Below are 14,429 nucleotides of genomic sequence, written 5' to 3'. Positions count from 1 at the left end.
AGAAATAATTTCAGCACCATATTAACAGCTTCTTTTAAAAATGGAAGACTTCGAAAACTAAAACAGTCAGGTGAATACTGACAGGAGAGTCTCAGACTATTTTGCAAGTGTTTAGATTCCGGCCCAACAACCAAATTCATTCAGATTTGAAAGGGACTGATCATGCAGACAACTTGTTCTAAAGCATCCAGAAGGAAGTCTGGTTTTCCTACTGTCTTCAATTTTTAGTAGTTTAATCTTCATTTCTCTACTTGAACAGAAAGGAAACACTCCCAGGTTAGGGAGAGGTACCCCCGTGTAGAACACAGCGTGATGACACTACATGAGAAGTCTTACTGTTGTTGCCAGAAACATGACACATGACAGAAAACAGTTCCTTCGAGTTCTGAAGCTGTACCTTAGCAGCATAGTGGAGATTCTTTGTGAGTCTTAATTTAGCATTTTGGACAGCTTTGAATTCTAAATGAATTACTACAATACACAGGTATTATCCCACTCTCCTGACCTACAGGAGAAAGTTTCAGTCTGGTTACTAAAACTAATGGAATCCCCTTAAAGAACTGCCACTGCATGACTTAGTAAAAAAGGCTACAACCTTCCAAGTTGCTAGTCTGTTCAATTTTGGATTATATCTCCATGCTGAGAAGCCATCTAAAATAATCACGGCTGTCTTACCATCCTTCAGAGACTGTGCTGCTGTGGACACCAGCCCGGTAACCGTCGTAGATGCTACTGAGGGCACAGACTACAGGTTCAAGGGGGGCAAAGAAATAAAATTATATTAAAATAATCAATGGATTGATGGAATTCCAACAAATCCAACACACTGCATACTACATCATCTTTCCTTTCCTACAGGGATAAAGTATGACCCATGAAAAGACAAATGCAAGAGTTTTTAATCTCCAAAGCAAGCAACATCAGCAAGAGATTTTAGAGGCTTTATAACCCCTGAGGCTGTGAGCAGAACATCCCCTTTGGCTGTGCAGAAGGAATGCATAAGTAGCCACTTGGAGATCACAATTGCAATCATTGTCTTCGTCTAGTATCAAATTTCATTATCATGGTCTTTGAAAGTCTCAGATCCACACTTAAAACACCCCTCCCAAATTAAGACTGACATATCACATACTGCTGGTTTAGTGCTCTTTCCCCTTAGTCCACAGGTGCCTCCCCTTCCAGCTTGGTGACAGGGATGACATCACCAGAAAAGCTGGAATAAGAACTAATACCAAAAAACAGCCTCAGGAAATTACATAATCTATTGCAACATACAGATTTTTCTTCCTTTGGTTGACTCAGTCCCGCAGACGGGAAGATGACTTCTCATTTTTATTTTTAAAAGTCTAACTACTGGTGTAGTGATATTAAAGGCAGTGACCTAAGAGCACGACCTTGAGAAAACACTGAGGTTTTTGAAGACTACTAAAGTGCCAGCATTGCAAACATACACAGGCAGGAGCAGATGTCACTGGAACGGTCTCTGGACTAAGGGTTCTTCTCAGCTGAGCATCCAGATCTTCCAGTGGCTGCTGGGACTGAGAAAGAAAAGAGTAAAAAGCTGTCCCAGCTGAGGAGAAATACATCACCTTTGAGAAATAGCCATATTTAATACTTAAACTTAAATCAGTCAGTACAGCTTCCATATTTTTATCACATTTCCTTTCCTACATGTTTACATTTAACATGTACAACACAGTGAGACTGGAAGCCACTTAAACAACATAGTTTAAAAAAAAAAAAAAACACAGAAAAGTTAACTGTAATTTCCAATAAAAACAAAACAAACAAAAAAATCCACACAAACACCCAAAACCAACCAACAAAAAACCAACAAACGAAAACCCCCAAAACAAACCAAAACAAACAAAACAAAAAACAAAAAACAAAACCCCAAGTCCCTCAGAGAGGCTATCTGGGTGGATTGGCTTGAAAAGGAGGACAGAAGAGGGGCAGAATCTCTCTCAAATATGCTTATTACTTAGATTCCAGCTGTTTCAGTTGGCATCCAAGATGTTTTTCAGACTTGGCCAATTGAATTCGTGAGGGGAGGAGAAGAAGAATTAACTAAACATATTTTAAAAATTAAAAAAAGTTCAAATTCACTCAAAACTATTAAATTAGGGCCATACCCTTAGCATAAACATGAAAGAAGAAAGTGTTGGTAGATATCACTAAGTTGCAATTCTGACCCTATGGATTAGAAAGTTCCATCCAAACTTTAGTATTATTAATCTTTCCAAGTCTTTTATATGAAGAAAAAAAGTCTGTATATCTGTTTTTAGAACTGAAGCTGAGCTCACAGCAACATAAAAATGTTATTTTCCACTTTCAAGAAACTTAAAGTTAGAGATACACAATAGCATAAAAATGCTTTCAACGGGTTGCCAGGATGACCTTCTTCCTGACTTGTGGATTTCAAAGCACAACCAAAAACCCTGAGAACAATAAACCAAAATCAATTCCATTAAAAAAAAGCAGCAAAAGCTGCAGACTTTTAGGACTCCATTCAGAAATCCAAATGCTTAGTGACAAGGGACCTAATTCAATTCAGTACTGTAAAATAAAGAGGACATTTCACCTGAAATACTCTATAATTCTCATCACTTATGCTCACAAGAAGATATTTGCTTCAAGTAAACAAAGAGCTATCAGAATGATCAGGAAACAAAGATTTCCTTGTGGAACAAGGGTACCAAAATGAAGCTTCAAAAATTAATCTAAATGCGCTTTAAAAAGCAATTAAGGAATAAATAGAACAGGTATTTAAGACTATGGAACAAACTGTTCAAAACTGGTCTTAAGATGACGTGTACTTTGCCTGCAAATTACGAGTCTGGTACTGAGGAAAGGAAAATAAGTTGCGTAATGACCTACTGACAGAAGCAGCACGGAAGGCAAACCTATCTACTTTAAGACAAGCCAGTAATTTTCCAGATAGTATTACATGATAGCAGCAAATGCTCTTAACAGTCAATTAGATTTGATCCAGTTGGTCTCCTCCAATTTTGTCTCACTCTTAGACAAGCCTTCAGAGTTCAAACAAGAAGTGAAATTAGGCAAGTTGTTTGTGAAGGACAAGAAGCAAAGGATCTGTATTTGTGCCTCTTCCATGCCACAATTCCTGCCAGAAATACCTCTGACTTACAGGAAGAAGCCTTTTGCAGTGGCACAGTGGCTTGAGTCACCAAGGTGGCTACAAGTGCTTTTGAGTTTGGGGGAAAACATTACTAATATACTGAGTTTCAAGCAACAAAAATAAAAAGGACTATGAGCTTAGTATGACTGATTTAAACCATCTGCCTCCTGATCCATTTGATACCTGCTCATGGCAAGAACTCAGGTAACAATTATCATCAAATTGTTGTAGTTTCCCCTTCAGCAAAACCATGCTTCAGAGAGAACTGACTGAAAGACATAAACCAGCTTCTGCCTCTAGAAGTCAGGGGGGTGGGAACAAGTGTTGTTTGCTAACAACTTGTAAGCCATTCAGCTACCTTCATTCAGCTTCTTGCTCAGTTTGAGAAAGAAGATACTTATTTCTTGATTATTCACAGGGTAGGAATAGGATGTACAGCTCTAAGATCAAGCTGTAAAAATGAGTTACTTCTGGGAAAGAATTCAGTTGAATGAGCCTTTTTTACCTTCCAACTTCAGACATCATCTGCCTTAGCTGTGCAAACCACACAGCATCACAGAATGGGTCAGGTTGGAAGGGACCACAGTGGTCATCTGGTCCCACCTCCCTGCTCAAGCAGGGCTGTCCCAGAGCACAGGATTGTGTCCAGAGGGTTCTGGAATATCCAGTGAAGGAGACTCCACAAACTCTCTGGGCAATCTGTTCCAGTGCTTGGTCACCTGCACAGTAAAGAAGTTCTTCCTCACATTCAGGTGGAACTTCCTCTGCATCAGTTTCTGCCATTGCCTCTCGTTCTATTGCTTGGCACCACCATTTACATCCAAAATATCCAAGCCAACTATTGTACACAAGGACAAAATTTGTGCCAGGGAAGCCAGTGTTACATTTCAACTTATGTATACAATCAGGAGCTCCAAATACCTTTTGTAAATCTGAAAGCCTAGTGAAATCAGAGGGGAGTAAAAACCACCAAAAAAACCCCCAAAAAAACCAAAAACCCCAAGAGCCCATGAAGAATTTACAAACCTAGCAATTTTTCACTTTCATAAACATTCAATTGCAATATATAGCATTCCATATTGTTTTGTTATTATACTTTTTTCAAGGAGAAAACAGGTTCAAATTTTATGTACACACTCACCTGTGTTGGGTTTTTTTTGTTTGTTTGGTTTTTTGGTTTTTGGTTTTTTTCTAAACACCTTTGAAGTTCAGATTTACACACTAAAAAACGCTGAGCCTGATTAATTGTTCCTGTACTTCAGGCACTGGGTACAGCACCCTGAAGGGCAAATTACATAGAATCACAGAGTGGTTTGGGTTGGAAGGGACCTCCAAGATCATCTAGTTCCAACCCCCTGCCATGGGCAGGGTCACCTCCCATTAGACCAGGCTGCTCATACCCAGTGCTGAAGTGACTCCTGCTGCTGCTACAGTCACACAAAAGGGGTTACTCAGTCCAAAGAAAAGAAAAACAAGGACATTAATAACATGCAATGGAGAGTTTAATTGCAACATGCTCTTCGACAGGAAAAGCAGCAGATACAATCTGCCAAGTTGTGTAGCACCTGAGTTAGTGAAGGTCCTGGAAAAGGTGGCAGCGGCTCACTGGATGGAGTGCCAGCCGGAAGTTCAGAACCTACTGGTAGCACCTATGGATAATGAAGAGGAAACGCGCGTCCATCAGACAGGGAACAACAGAAGGATCAGATACCAAGCTACAGTCAGTCATGTCATACAACAGAAGCCTTAACATTTTTTTTCTGTAGAGACTTCCTTCTGGCAGAGTTAGCACAGAGTCTTTAGGGATTTTTGAAACAAAGTTGGGGGAAGTTGTTTGCTTTGCTTTTATGTTATAATCCAGATTATCTTTGAGCAGCCACAGTTTCCAGTTTAAACAAGCTGCTGTGTCCAGGAACTAAGTATCTTGGGGATATTACTTTTAAGTCTGCAAGAAATGCTAAAATAATTCTTCCAAAAAGCAATTAAGTTTCCAAGAAGCTTAATTTATAAATGGTGCAAGAAGGGACCCAGTCTCCTTAGAACAGATCTATGTTAACTTCCCATTAGAAACTGCAAGCTATGTGCTTCTGGCACATGGTTCCAAGCAACATGACTTGGGAACAGGAACTGTCAGTGCCTGAGGATGTCTCCACTTGCTGAGAAACAGATTTATAGAGCTCTCACACCATCATTTGATCCATCACTACTTTTTGAACTAAAGTGTGTTGATGACCCACAGAAGACAACCAGGCCATGCATCCAGGTAGGGAGAAGTCATCCAGGTTACATAAAAGAGGTTAGAGAGACTGGAAAGGTTAGAAGGCGGCATCAAAGCCTCCCCACCAGGTCAGATAGTACATTCCAGTTAGTCATTTCCATTGTTAGGGAAGTGGGAAGTTCTAGGAATTAAGTGACCCATTACACAATTTGCAATTCTTATCCCCAGCTGTCATCTTGAGGCTTGACCATGACTCTGAGGGCGAGTTACAGCACTGGGCATCTCCCTGCCCTTGTGTGACAGGGACTGATGGATACGGGTAACCGGCCCAAAGTCTACCCCAGGCCTCAAGCAGCAGAACCAGCTCCAGCTTGCAGTGTTACCACAGCTTAACAATGGTTCACACTGCAGTAGTAACTGCCCGATGAAGGAACATCCCAGAGTTATCTATCCTCCCAAAAGTGTTTCAGCAGGAACTAGGTCAAGTTGCACTAGCTCCACTTTTTTGTGCACTAGGAACATACACAGGAGGATATTACCTGTTCTGAGGCATAATGAATTTTTAAGCTGTGGTAACTTGATAATTTAGTTTATAAATAAGAAGCGAAACATACTTCAAATGCATTTGTAAGACAAGCTGAAACACTTTTAAACTGTCCAGATTAACAGTTTTACCACAAAGAGAATAAAATACACAGACCTTAGCAAACTCCTGAAAACTAAAGCAACTCCTTAAAACTCAGTAACAACACAGAAAGTGAAACTAAACGTAAGCTTTGAAAAAAACTCCTAATCTATAAGTAAAAACTTCTAAGAGGAGGTAGGTTTTCTAAAAGGGACAATCAAAAACTCCCTAACATTTATTACATTTAAACCCAAGCCTTTGTAATTACAGGTTTGCAATTAGCAAGTTTCTAAGTGCTCCTCAATGGATACCACTTTCTATTATTCTATTATTGTTTCTATTATTTCTATTATTTCTATTATTTTCTAATCTTTCTTTTCTAATTCTCAATTTTATTCAAGTATTAATGAATACCTTCATGTCTAGATTTCCTTACCAACTTCCTTGGCACATATTCCCTACTACTTGACAGCAGAAATGTTCTACTTTGAATACAAAGACTACATGGGAAAGACTGCTAATGAATGGAGATACTGGGAGCAGTTTGAATGGCCTGAAACTGGTTAACAGCAAGACCAGCTAAAGATGACCAACACCAAGTGTTGGTGAGTGGAAAAAATCATTACAGAAACAAAAAGAAGTGAGTATTAAAGTTTTGGGTTTGTTAAACACCTGAAAGTTTCTTCAATCTATTTTCATTGAAGAGCTACTTCTCCATTTAAGGAACGGGCTACCAGCAGTTTAAAATACTGAAATGGGTTGTCTCCCAATATGGAGAGCCATTTAAAAGAAAATAAGTAGTTTAATTTCACATATTGATATATCTGGCTAGCAAGGAGGTAACAACATCCATGACGCCTCCCAAAGTGTTACTCTAAGTCATTACTATCTCTTAATGAAAAAGTGTTTGTTTGTATAGCACAATTCAGACAAAGAGTTTGGTTTCAGATATCTTTTAAACTTCTCAAAGTTCTGCTTTCACCAATCTAATATTTGAAAGGAAAACAGTATCCAGGCACCACATAAGCAGCATAGGACTTAAAAAAATTCAGTCAGGTTTACCCTTGCCTGCAAGGAGCAGGCTAATGACAGGAAGCAAAGCTAAGCTGTCCTGACTACTCTGTGAATTATACAACCACCTCATCTCATTCTAGTCATAATGTACAAGATAAAAAGCTATTTAAAGCAAGCCTACCAAATTCTATTTGAAAAAGCAACATCAAGAAAAACAATAAACATAAAAAACAAATCATAGCTGATTTACTCTTTGTAATTTAGGACTAGGAAAAACTAACAGTGACACCAGAGACCTCTCTCAGAAGCACATTACAGAACTGGACTTCTTTTATTTTCCCTGACTGGGACAAAATAAAACACCTCTTGGGATACATGAAAACCACCAGAGCATAAAACTTTCAATATTACAATAAATGAAGCTATCTCTGCCTGAATAAACACTTTGTCTTATAATAAAGATTCTGCTCAAGAAGGCAGTTTCCTTCAACAGCTGAACATTCACACAGACACTGCATTTCTTACCGGTACCCTGCTAAGGGGGGGCTTGGAAGGAGAGGTCCCTGGTTTCACTGTTGCTGTTGCAATGCTGCTCGATGCCGAAATGTAGCTCACTGGGGTGATCCCTTGCCCGGGAGTGGCAACTGGAGTCAGCACTGGCAAGCCAGTTGGTCCAAGAGGCAAACTGCTTGGAGGTATACAAGTGCTAATGGATGTCAGGGGTTTGGTTGGTGCAACAGCAGTGGTTGGTATCCCAGGAACAACTGTCGTTTCCATCACCAGCGATGTCTCCAGAGATATTGATGGATGCACTGTTCCCACATTACCATGCTCACTGAAGAGAGACCGTAGCTTTTCTTCCAGGGTCTTTATGTCATCAATACCAGGAGCTTTAGACTGAGCGTCAGCATCAGCCTCCAGACAGTGAACGTGAGGCTGGTTGGGTAACGGCGCTGGTTGAGGCTGGCTGTGTATCAAAGTCTGCTGAACAGCGGGCAAGTTAGTGACTGGTTGTGGCAAGACACCAGGCAAGGGAACCTGGGGCAACATGGGTGTTGCACCGGAAATCTGGGGTAGGACAGGTGTTGATGTAATTCCCGATGGGACGAGTAAGGGATGTATCACTGGCTGAGTGACTGAACCACTTATGCTGGATGCTACTGAGGATGACAAAGGTGCAGAGATCGGAAGGGACAAGCCAGCTGCACTGCAGGGATGCGATGTACCCAGAGACAGCCCACTCTCAGGGAGCGGCTGTGGAGCGCTTACAACTGTTGTTTCTGCCAGACTGCACACAGAGCCACTGCTACTAAGTTGAGGAAGCTGCAAAGCCACGTTCTGAGGCAGAGACAGGGCAACGGATGTCTGTGGTGCCGCCATACTACTTACAATCTGAGGAGTAGACTGAGATGTCACGGCCGGTGCGACGACACCAAGACCGGTGACACCAGGAACCTGGGTAGATGGCAGTGCCAAGGACGACGGTGTGCTGATACTGGGGGCAATGTCTCCAGTTACTGTTTGAGCAGGCTGGGATGTGGTAGATAAGGAGAAAGAAGCAGGGGCACTCACACTGGAAGTGACACCAGTCGATTGCTGTCCAGATTGTGAGGCTGGAGGTGGAGAAACAGAGCTTGGCACACTTGTGCTTGGTGCAGCTCCAACAGCTGCATTTTCTGAAGGCAAAGTAACAGATTCTGGAAGAGAAACACCAGTGCTGGAGGAAACAGATACTGAAGAAGCAGTGACAGATGCAGGAGCTGCACCACTGCCCGCCATGGTAGAAAGTGCAGGTGGAAACGGTGGTACTGTTTGATTGAACACTGGAGGAGCTGTACTAGGTCCTTCTGTCATCTGAGCATGCCCCATCTCAGAGAAAGCTTGCTGCAAGCTCAGCGATGATGCTGAGTGGGAGAGATTCATTCCGGGACCATGCACTGGAGATGCAGCAACTGGAAGAACAGAAAATTATCAGTCCACTTGGAAAAGCTCATTACAGTATTATTGTCTGTGACTAAACTAAGACCACAGTTACCTCTTAGTATAACTAATTTAAAAAAAAAAAACCAAAAAAAAACCACACCATAAAATAAAACACTCAAATCCAGAATTTAAGGTTTCAGAGTCTTGTAGAAAACCCATCAGAATTTTTTTGCTAAGAATCCAGCACAGTATGACCTAAACTATGATCACTCCTCACCAGCACAGACAGTTCCTTACTTGCCCAAGTACTTCAAGAGGTCTTCAGGAACAGTTTAACTAGCTAACTTCAGTTTTGATGAGCATGTCTTAGCCATCAGCTTTTAAGAGTTTAGATAACTTACCCATATCTGAAGCTTCACTTCCTCCAGAAACAGCAGAGGTGAAAAAGCCCTGTTCTTTTAACCGACTCTCAGGGACAGGGCTGACAATAAACCGTCTTCCCGCAGAATGGACAACCTGGGTAAAGGAGCTAGAAGGGACCCCTAAACAGAAAGAAGTCAGAAGTTTAGTGACACTGACAGTAACCAAATACATCACCTGCAATATGGAATGTGCACTCCATCATACAAAATAAAAACTTGGCTGCACCCATCCGCTGAAACAGAAAAAGGTAACTGTTGGGAAAAAAAAAATCACAAAAGACTTACCTATTCTTTGTGGCATGGAAGATGTAGGATCTGGCTGTTTGAACTCTAATTTCTGTAAAGTAAGATAAAGTTTAAACTTCTATTCTGAAACAGAAACCCACAAGATAGTTCTTAAAATGCTAGCTGACCGAAATGTGGGCATTTAAGAGAAGCAGTAACTCGGACCCAAGCACCATCACCAAACTAGAGGAATTCTGCCCAGATAAATGTCAGCTACAGTGGTTTTAGAGCTGCTCAGCTTAGAGACCATCAGTGAAACAAATTGATCTAAACACTTGCTTGTTAACAGGCAGTCCAACTGATTTCCTTAAACATTCCACAGACAGACATTTCAAACTAGTTCTGGGTGTAATTAAGACAGAGATTCAGGAAATGTCACCCCATCTTATTCCCAGCAACCAGTTTCAAAACCTATGTTTCCTAACTGAGCTATCCAAACTCTTAGTATTTCAGAGGATAGAGGGCCTGAGTCCAGGCTCTCAGTGTTTAGTAAGCAGCACAGGGTTGGGGATTTTACTGTCCTTCTTCAAAATAATCTCAAATCCAAGAAGCCTCAGCATTTAAGACTGTCTGTTTAGTGGACTGTTAGGAGATTCAGCAGCTTCAGAAGTCTTCAAACACATCAAGAAATAAGAGTTCTGTTATTTAGCTTTCTAAGTGAATTTTAGGCACTCATTCTGATATGAAGCTTTCTCTGTTTGTGTTTTTATTTAAGTATTAATCTCTGACACCGCTCATGAAAGGAAGTTTCTGTTTCTAACTAGCTCTACTCACAAAGCCATGTCACCCAAAATGGAAAATGCAAAAAGCTAAGATATGTCCTTTACATACCTGTGACCCTGGAAAGAAGCCATCATCTTTTGTCTGCATGCTCTCCAAACCCTGATCCCCTTCTGGCTCCACGCTTGCATCCTCACTTAGCATTTCATCTGCTTTCTCAATAATCTCTCGTACCTGTTCTACGAATGAGTCTCTCTCTGTTGCTAAAATAAACTCATTCTGCACCTGTAAAGAGAATAAAACATTCATTTTCTACAAATTACTTCAAAACAATATACTGAATTACCGTAATTTACTTTTAGTGCTAATGTTTGTCCTCCTTTGCTGTTCTCCACAAGACAAAGACCTTAGACAAAAACAGTTCTTTCTAAAATTATCACCAGCACAGAAGTATTTGCCCTTAATCTTTGCTGTGGAACAACACTCAATCTCAATTCTTCATCAAACTGTCACTTCAATCATTGCTTAGCACAGGGAGATTTAAAATTAGCAGCCTTATCTTACTGCAGTTCCTCCTGTCTAATGTAATGTGCATTAAGAGCCACATTTAAAGGGAACTGTAACATCAAAGAAATTGAAAACTCTGTATTGAAGATGTGTTCTATGCTTCTCTCTTTCCATGCCATATACAACTTCTACTCTCTGCACATCAATAATTTCAAGTCTGGCTGTAGTACATAAAAGCCAGTATTAATTATGTTTCAAGTACAGGAAAAGGAAGATTGCTCAGCCCACCTAGTTTCAATGCACTGTAATGCTTTATGAAAATACCTTCTGCTGCTTATATTGGAGAAAACTAGCTTAAACAAGCATACATGACATTTAGAAAGACATTTTTGGTTTGGTCTGACCCAGGAGAATATTCTGTCTCCTGAAATTATGCATGGTAAAACTTGCAGAGAGTCTGTGAAACAGAAGCAAAGCTGTCAGTCACAGTATCTCGGTTGGAAAAGAGAGAGAAAGTGCCTTGGAGGTAAAACTTGAGACACTGCATTTACATCAAGTTTCTGGGATGCTGGTTCAGAGAAAGGGAAGTCAAGCATGATGTGTGCTTACATCTGCCTCTGCAATGCAGAAAACTTACTAAAGAAACCTTCAGCATTTTAAGTTGAGGAATGACAGGTATCTATATGGGGTACACCTGACAGTACAATGATTAAAAAAGAAACCATAAAGTTTTACAGTCAAAAGTTTCCTCAATATTCAACACAAAACCCATGAGCACAATGTTCCAGATTCAGATGTCTAATTTAGGTTGCACAGTTTCAAATATGTGACTGCATTTTGAATGCACAGTTCACTTATTTTGCTACTACTCATCTTCAAATACTGTGGGGTTTGTTGCTTGGGCTGTGTGTGCTTGTTTTGTTTTTGCTTGTTTAGTTTTTTGGATTTTTTTAAATCAAACATAACTCTTTTATTCCTCCATAGGATCACTTTAGGTATGAGGCAAAGACAGACATCTGTGTACTTCTTGGCACTTGACTTTATGTTATTGACTTGTTTACAGTGTCAATACATGTACTTAGCCAAGAACCAACTTCTTCCTCTTTCTTAAAAAGTCACAGATTATTTCTCCCATATTATTAATCACTGGTTTGGTTCCTTTAGGCAGGTACAAATCCAGCACACACCAGAGGTATCCAAGAAGCTGGCAGAATATACCGCATTTTTCATCCTCCCTCACTTCACTAACACTTAAAACGATCTCTGTTTCATGTAGAGTGTACCAGACCAAACAGAGTTCAAACACAAAAAAAAAAAAAAAATGTTCTAGTCCATGCTACACAGTACTCTCCTTTAAACATATTTCTACGGGGTGATTATTTTCTATGCTTGGCCATCATACATTGCATGGAGAGGTTTTTTTTCCTTTGAGAAAGACAGAAGCAACATCAGCCACTACAGACTTTCAGAAACCAGAAAGTGATTCCCATTCCTTACTTTTAAGGGCAGAACCTTGGCAAAACATTCAAAGTGTAAGAATAAATTTTAAAAATCTAGCAACGTTTGCTCTTGGAAAACAAACCAGAATTTTTTTTTTTACTCTGACACTTCCAAAAAGTTGTTTGCTCTTTTAAAAAAAATTAAGACTGCAAAAAACCAAGAGGCAAATTTACTTGATAAAACCTCAGCTCCAAGGTAAAAACTGAAAAATCGTTATGTGAATTGTGCATGCAGTGTTAACTGTCAGTCAGGTACACCATTCTGTGCCCAGAGTTTCTAGTTGTGCTTGTGTACCAATAAGGTGAACACACACCATGCTACATGGAAGAGCAACTCCAAAACACAAGAAAAAAGTAAGTCAGACCAGATTCAATTCTACATCTCTAAAACGTATCTTACCATAATTGAAGCAATTTCCTCAGGGTTATCACCATCCAAATCAAATTTGAAAGTAACCATTTTCCGATTGTGTGTCTCTAGCTGGCACTCCACTACTCGATCACCTTTGTTCGAAACCTAAAGCAAAAAAAAAAAAAACAGTACTTCAAACCAAAAGCACAACAATCTAAGGCTTTTTCTTTAAAGTTCACTGAAACAGTATTGGTATAATACAAACTTCTTCTCTCTCTCTTTCCAGTCTAATAAGTGGTGTCATGTACAGCACCATTTTTGTCTGAGGATACATCAAATATTCTGCGATAGTCTGTGGAACCACTAAGCTAAGCAAGTCAATTTTGTCAGATATCAGCAGATGACATTTAGAATGGTGACTCCAGAAGCAAAAGAAAGGCACTGGATAGCTTGTATGCTCAGAGAGCAAGGAAATAACAATTTTAGAGGCTCACTACTGAACTGTCACTAAAATAAGAAACACTCACATTTAGGATTCTCAGTTTTGGCCTAGCAGTCTTCTCATGGCGAGAGCGGCTGCGGACAGACCTCCGCATGTGACGTTTCGTGGCCCTCCCCTCGTGCCTTCCGCTAGAAGTTGGGACATTCTCGTTGCCATCGCTCAATCCTGAAGCAACATCAGAATGTGCACTGGAAAAAAAAAAAAAAAAGGCACTTTTACATTAGTATCCATGCATTCCATAGCTGAAACAATATAGTTTAACCCACCAGATGATATTCTCTTCTGCACAGCAGTAGATGTGTGTAAGCTCAGACTAAAGGAAAGGAGTCCTGTCAACACTCAAAAATTCTACGTAAGAAACTCTAACAGCAATTATTTCGCTACACCTCTTGCAAGCTGAGTTGTACAAATCTATCTTCTGAATATGTCTTCAAGCTATTTGGAGTCTGAATTCTGTTTAAGTGTCAAAAGGACAGAAAAACATGCTTTACAATCCACTGGACATGAAAAATAAAATTAGACTAGAAGTTAAATCATTACAAACAATCCTATTTATTCTCTCCACACTCCAGCCATAAATCAAAACTTACTTCATCTCTCATAACCCTATTTTTCCTCTAGGAAGTTAATTTCCTCACATCCTTAAGAACACCCTCAGTGAAATAAAAAATATCCCTGGTGAAAAAATATACCTAAAGATCACACATGGAAGCATCATCTAAAGAAAGCAATGCTTACCTATCCATAGAGGAAGCCAAAGGGGTAGACTGAGCAGGCTGTGTTGCTGGAAGAGTCTCTGTAGGAGCAGTCTGTGAGGCCCCCTGGGAACCCTATGGACAGAAACCTACATCAAGAACCTCTCAAAGAATAAAGTTCCTCCTCAAGTAGCCCAGCAGTCTTTCAAAACTTACTCCCAAACCAGTTGTAAAGCTAAAAGCTCTGCCTTTTTAGAACTTCAAACAGCTGGCATCTAGACAGGTCTAATTTACAAAGGATTCTAGAGTAAACTGCAGTGAAGCAAAACATCATCTGGGGAGGGGTGAGGAGAGATAGTCAGCCACCCTTTCTACTTCCACGTGTCACTACAGTTTGCCATGCAGTTACAGTCTTACTAACAGAATGTGCAAAAGGCAAGCCAATGCAGAACACGAAGACAGTTCAAATTCTTCCTAGCAAGAATGACGCTGCAGGGAATATGCAAAATGACAGATTCTCTAAGGCTA

The 14,429-nt window shown here is 40.2% G+C and overlaps 1 protein-coding gene across 15 annotated transcripts in view; it reads right to left on the bottom strand.

Moving 5' to 3' along the window:
- WNK1 (WNK lysine deficient protein kinase 1) overlaps positions 1-14,429 on the bottom strand; it is a 102,433-nt gene that overhangs the window by 14,600 nt on the left and 73,404 nt on the right. For 14 of the 15 annotated variants that reach the window (XM_050325483.1, XM_050325486.1, XM_050325485.1 and 11 more), the window contains 10 exons: positions 13,945-14,036; positions 13,232-13,394; positions 12,753-12,869; positions 10,458-10,631; positions 9,627-9,678; positions 9,321-9,461; positions 7,522-8,948; positions 4,705-4,788; positions 1,452-1,538; positions 676-745 (listed from right to left, as the gene is read on the bottom strand). In XM_050325483.1, coding sequence (XP_050181440.1) covers positions 676-745; positions 1,452-1,538; positions 4,705-4,788; positions 7,522-8,948; positions 9,321-9,461; positions 9,627-9,678; positions 10,458-10,631; positions 12,753-12,869; positions 13,232-13,394; positions 13,945-14,036 — 2,407 coding nt within the window. The remainder of the gene's footprint in view (positions 1-675; positions 746-1,451; positions 1,539-4,704; positions 4,789-7,521; positions 8,949-9,320; positions 9,462-9,626; positions 9,679-10,457; positions 10,632-12,752; positions 12,870-13,231; positions 13,395-13,944; positions 14,037-14,429) is intronic. The other variant, XM_050325488.1, reaches the window with a different exon arrangement.

Source organism: Myiozetetes cayanensis, unplaced genomic scaffold (genome assembly GCF_022539395.1).
Source record: "Myiozetetes cayanensis isolate MyiCay16 unplaced genomic scaffold, myiCay2020 scf3, whole genome shotgun sequence".
NCBI lineage: Eukaryota > Metazoa > Chordata > Aves > Passeriformes > Tyrannidae > Myiozetetes > Myiozetetes cayanensis.
This window is presented reverse-complemented; position numbering and strand designations above follow the sequence as displayed.